This window comes from Cryphonectria parasitica (assembly GCF_011745365.1).
Source record: "Cryphonectria parasitica EP155 unplaced genomic scaffold M406scaffold_2, whole genome shotgun sequence".
NCBI lineage: Eukaryota > Fungi > Ascomycota > Sordariomycetes > Diaporthales > Cryphonectriaceae > Cryphonectria > Cryphonectria parasitica.
In genome coordinates this window covers 514639-520992 of record NW_024468910.1, presented here as the reverse complement: position 1 = coordinate 520992, position 6354 = coordinate 514639, and the positions used below count along the sequence as shown (strand labels likewise).

Below are 6354 nucleotides of genomic sequence, written 5' to 3'. Positions count from 1 at the left end.
CATGCTGGTTTCATAGAACTCAATGCTGCTAACAAGCAGTATAATAAGAAGAACAGTATTACTTGCTATAACTACAACAAATAAGAATATATTGCATGCAACTGCTATTAACTATAAAAGAACAAATAGCAGCTAGTTCAGAAAGGATGCTAGATGAATATTGCTTAGCAATAGAAACCCAATCAACTGAACAAAAACATTCTCTCAGAGCAAGTATTGAACTCTGTTGATTACGGAAGTCTCAGCTGAATATTCTGCTACAATAACAACTGCTTAATATACCTCTCGAGTAAGAAAGATTCAGAATAGTTCCCCCAGAAGCTTAGGCGCCACAGGCAGATAGCAACAGCAGAGAGAGGATATATGCTAAGCACAACTACAAGCAGCAACAATTCGAACTGCTCTGATATTGCTGAACAAAGCATTCAGGCGTTAGAAGAAGAACTTAGCAACAATACCCTTCAACATTCTTCATCACTTATGCTAAGCATTATAACCAGAGATGCGAACAAGGGATGGTATCCTCTTGGTTATTAGTACAAATACCTGAATGATACTGAAAACGTCTTATGAGTAACGGAGGAAATCAGCTAAGACGAACGATCTAGCAGCTCGCCAGGATCTCTCGTAAACAATGAATCCAACAAGCTTAAGGGAGAGTTTCCCTTCAGCATTGGGTGGAACAAGGAGATAATATGGGTTGAATATCTTATCTATGAAATAAGGCTAGAGAAACTCTTCACCTGCATTCCCTTGCAAGACATCAAGGCATGAGAAAACGAGAATTCTCGGATCAATTCACTTTACAATCTATATTACGAACTAGCATAGATCTCCTGCATCTATTATAGCTGTAGAATGCATTTCTCGGAGAAAGTGTAGCATGAATGGTTCTCCATCAGAGAATTAGAACAAATCCTTCAGGCTGTTAAGAAACAGAAACTCCGCTTCAGGGAAATTCTTAATAGGTAGCACTATAATATATACATCGAGCTACTAGACAACTGCTCTCTGCAATGCATGGATAAGAAAATAGAATAGTGGCAATGCAAGATAATTGTTATGACTCATCCAATATACAGGTTCCCAGCTAGGACACCCGGAACAACTGTTCGGAAAGACAGGGAAGGATTCGACATCTCAAGAACTAAGGCTTATATAAGCAAGGGTTAGGGTTACAGGATCAGGATGGATCGGTGGCTGATCCATGGTGATCCGGATCAGTTGAATCACCCAGGTGATCCAAGGGATTCAACAACCAACACTACCAACAGGACTGAAGAGCTGGATATATAAGAACACGTTTATTCCCATCAGATAGATCTCGTATATAGCTCTTCAGTTGTTAATCTAAGTATCAGATTACTTTCTACTCTGATAGCTCTAAAGGCAGTGAATACTTGCATTGCTTACTGAGACTTGTACGGTTCTGTATTCAAGGATTTAGCACTTTGATACCGCTCTTGTTAGCATAAACTCCCTTCGTATACTTAGGAATCTTCGGATTGCTGCAGTGCTCATTACATTTTAACAACTCTTGTTCAAGAACGGTTCAGTGTTATCTCCTTGAGCAATACGGAATACGATGGCTTCTCCAGGAACCCCTTCGTCCTCACATGCCCCTACTCAGAAAGAACTGGTCAATCAGGTGTATCAGCTTATTCAGCGTATCCAGGATCTGCGCGAACAACAGCAGGCTCAGAGCGCTACCATTGCTAACTAACAAGCTTAGCTAGCTCAACAGGCTCAGCAGGCGCAGTTTACCTTTGCGACTACCAGTGGCGCTGGAAAAGTATATAAGATGGATAAGCTTGCTATGTATGACGGCAATCAAAAGATGCTGTATGGATTCCTCACCCACTGCAGAGCGTATTTCCTGCATTACGAGACTCAGTTTACTAAGGAATCTGAGAAAGTTATTCTTGCAGAAACTCATCTTGAAAAGAATGCTCTCATCTAGTACAAGCCTTCTCTATATAACTATTTGGAGCATCAGAATAACTCCGATATACGTATCCAGGATACTAAGGATATGTTTGATTCTTTTGAAGGCTTTGAGAAAGCTCTTAAGAAGATCTTTGGTAATCCTAATGAAGAATGCATTACAGCTTAGCAGCTCATGAATCTCAAGCAGACCAAGTCGGCTTCTGCTTATACAGTTAGGTTCAAGCAACTCTCAGCGCAACTCCCGTGGAAAGATAAGAATCTTATGAAGCATTATTACAAGGAACTCAAGGATAATATTAAAGATGAAATCTCCAAGCAAGATTAGCTGGAAAACTTTGCGATATTCTCTAATCAAGCTATCCGCATTAATAACCGTCTGTATGAATGATGAGTGGAGAAGTTTAAGAAGAGAGGAAGCTAGATTTGAAGGTTTTCAGCTAATATAAGCAAGAAACTTCAAAACAAGAATAGCAGCTGATATGGCAGTACGGCTCAGAGCAGTACTACGCATGCTGGTCTCATGGAACTCGATGCTGCTAACAGGCAGTATAGCAAGAGAAACAGTGTTACTTGCTATAACTGCAACAAACAAGAATACATTATATGTAACTGCTATCAACTCCGGAAGAATAAATAGCAATCAGTTCAGAAAGAATGCTAGGTGAATGTTGCTCGGTAGCAGGAACTCAATCAACTGAGCAAAAACACTCTCTTGGAGCAAGTATCGGATTCTGTTAATTACAGAAGTCTCAGCTGGATATTCTGCTATAATGATAACTGCTTAATATATCTCTCGAGTAAGAAAGGTTCAGGATAGTTCTCTTAGAAATCTAAGCGCTGCAGATAAATAGCAATAGCAGGACGAGAGTGCATGCTCAGCACTTCTACGAGTAGCAACTCGGACTGTTCTGATGTTATGAAACAGAGTATTCAGGCGTTGAAAGAAGAGCTTAACAACGGTGCCCTTCGCTATTCCCCATTGCTTATACCAAGCACTATAATCAGAGATATGAACAAAGGATAGTACCCTCTTGGTTATTGGTATAAATATCTAAACGATACTGCAAACGCTTCTCAGGCAATGAAAAGATCAAGCCAGAACGAGCGATCCAACGGTTCACTAGAGTCTCCCGTGAACAATGAACCCAAGAAACCTACGGAAAGATTTCCCTTCAGCATTGGGTGGAATAAGGAAATAATATGGATTGAATATCTCGTCTATGAGATAGAACTAGAGGAGCTCTTCACCTGCATTCCCTTGCAAAACATCGAGGCACAAGAAGATGAGAACCCTTGGATCAGCCCACTTTACAATCTATACTACGAATTAGTATAGATCTCCTGCATCTATTATAGCTGCAGAATGCATTTCTCAGACAAGGTGCAATACGAATAGTTCTCCATTAGAAAGCTAGGATAAATCCTTCAGGCTGTTGAAGAACAGGAATTCCGCTTCAGAGAGATTCTTAACAGACAGCACTACAATGCATATATCGGATTACTAGACAACTGCTCTATGCAATGCGTAAATAAGAAAATAAAATGGTAGCAGTGCAAAACGATATTCTGCACAATTTATATCAACAACAAGGTTCGCAATTAGCATCGATAGAAGAAAGACCAGGAATAACAACGATACAGGCAAAAGCAAGCTAAGAAGCTTGCTTAAGAAGCAGCAAAACAGGCTCAGAAGGACAAACAGTTCTCGATAAATCCAAAAGAATAGAATCGCTTGTAAAGGAACTGCAGACGATTAGACTAGAACAGTTCCTATGTGAAGCTTCTAGAACAGATTATACTTACATTAAGTTCAATATATATATTCAAGAATACAAATACAGCGCACTATTGAACAGTGGCGCTTAGAAGAACTTTATATTCCCATATATCGTTAATCAGGCACAACTACAATGAAGATGGAAGAGATGCTTATATACCCTCAGTACTGTAAAAGAACAATCTGTTGCATACAACCAAGGAGTAATCGATAAGGAAACTGATTATCTATCTGTTTTGATCCAAGGATGCGTAACCAGAGCTTCCTTTGATATTACGGATATGGTACAGCACGAGCTGATTATGGGATTTCCATAGCTCAAGGAGCACAATTCTCGAATTGATTGGACTACTGGCCAGCTCTCATGGGAACAAGCTGTATCTAGAGAGATAGTTGCAATCAGCGGCGCAGGATCGAAGCTAGTGGTTGAAGAATACTCAGGAAAAGAGGCTTCATACGACTTCCTACATACCTTCAAGTCAGCAGGGCTGGCAGTTCAAGGAGAAGGACTTAGTGACAGGCGAACCCAAACAGTGCCAGGGCGCTAACAGGTTAGCAAAACAGCGGAAGCGAGATCCTCAGCAAGTCGGTCCGCCCCGGAGCGATAAGGAAAAGCTTCAGAATGTGAATGGTGGAACTATACGGGAAAAATCTCGAAATCAGGCTCTCGAGCGCTCGGTCCGGCCCGGAGCGAACGCTCAAGGCCCTCGAAAACGCCATCAGAAAGGAAGCACGCTCAACGGTACCTACTGTTTCTCCAGGTAGCAGAAACAGCACAGGGACCAGAACCAACACTCGCGAACATACTACGAGAATATTACAAGTTCAAGAAACTGTTCCAGAAAGAATTGGATACAGGATTGCTAGAATACGGCTCATACGACTACAAGATCCCGCTACAAGAAGGGAAACAGCTTAAATTCTTCTTTATCTACAGATTAGACAAGATATAGCTAGAAGCATTTAGGGAGTACTTCGATGAGAACCTTAAGAAGGGATATATACGATTATTGCGATTATCAGCAGGATATTCTATTCTGTTTGTACTTAAGAAAAACAGCAAGCTCAAGCTATGTATTGATTACAGATAACTCAATGATATTACAATCAAGAACTAATATCCGTTGCTACTCATTAAGGAACTACAAGATAGATTGCAAGGAGTATAGTAGTTCACAGTTCTGGATCTGAAAGGAGCTTATAATCTGATCAGAGTAAAGAAAGAAGAAGAATGGAAAACTGCTTTCAGAATATGCTATGAATACTACGAATATTTGGTTATGCTCTTTGGTCTAACGAATGCCTCAGCTTCGTTCCAGGAAATGATCAATCATATTCTATACAAGCATCTGAATTAGTTCGTTATTGCTTACCTCGATGATATTCTCATTTTCTCTCGAATACTGAAAGAATATAAGAAGCATGTGGAAACAGTGTTGCAAACGCTTTAAGATGCAAAACTTCTTGTGAAACCTGCAAAGAGTCACTTTCATATACAAAAAGTTAACTATCTCGGATTCATAATCGAGCTAGAATGCATCAAGCTACAGAAAGATAAGATGGAAGCTATTAGGAATTAGCCAGTTTCCAGAAATATTAGAGATATTAGATCTTTTCTCGAATACATCAACTTCTATAGGCAGTTCATTAAGAACTACAGCTGGATTGCACATCTTCTTACAAATCTTATCAAAAAGGAGCAGCTCTTTGAATGAATCTCCAAGGCATAAGAAGCTTTTGATAAGATCATTAAGTATATTACTTCAGAACTAATTCTGTATAAAGCAAATCCTTACAAACTCTTTAAAGTTAAGACTAATGCATCAGGATATGCACTCAGAGAACAACTTGGCTAGCGAGATAATCAAGGGCATCTAAGAATTATAAGCAACTTCTTAAAAAAGTTGAATAGCTTGGAAATCAACTATAGAATCCCTGATTAGGAACTCATAGCAATAGTGAAAGCTTTCAAAAAGTAGCAATACTATCTCATTAGCGCACAATGCTCGATCATAGTTTACTCGGATTATAAGAATCTAACTACATTTATAACAACTAAGATTTTGAACAAGTAATAAGTCAGATGGGCAGAATTCCTCTTACAGTTCGACTTCAAGATTGTGCACTGCAAAAGCTCGGAGAACGAGCGAGCAGATGCTCTCAACAAAAGATCAGATTATCAAGATGCAGATTCTTCGGATATGCAGAATATCTTCGCTCAAGATGAATCCGGAAATCTTGTTAATGCATACAGAGAATTGAATGCTGCTCTCAGAATAGAATTCTTGGGAAAGAATTCAGGATTAATAACTCCAGAAGAATAAAATAACTATATCAGAAATGTATACAATGCATCAGTATACGGATACCAGAGAATTAGAGCAACTTATGAATGCATCAAAAGATACTGGAATCTATCAGGCTTTAGGAAAAGAATTAAGAATATCCTACAATAATGCAATAGCTGCAAAAGAAACAAAGCAGAAAGATATAAGCCTTATAAACTACTGCACTCCCTATCAATATCTATAACTATTTAGCAATCCATTAGTCTAGACTTCATTATCAAGCTATTTCTCTTACAAGAACCCTTAACTAAGATGCAATATGATAGCATTCTAGTAGTAGTT

At 39.1% G+C, this 6354-nt stretch overlaps 1 protein-coding gene across 1 annotated transcript; it reads left to right on the top strand.

Moving 5' to 3' along the window:
- Positions 1 to 2116: 2116 nt before the first annotated feature.
- M406DRAFT_249735 (uncharacterized protein) lies at positions 2117 to 2272 on the top strand (the record flags this gene model as incomplete). Its single annotated transcript, XM_040916633.1, has 1 exon — positions 2117 to 2272. A coding segment is annotated over one exon (156 nt), but the record flags the coding sequence as incomplete, so codon positions are not given.
- Positions 2273 to 6354: the final 4082 nt, after the last annotated feature.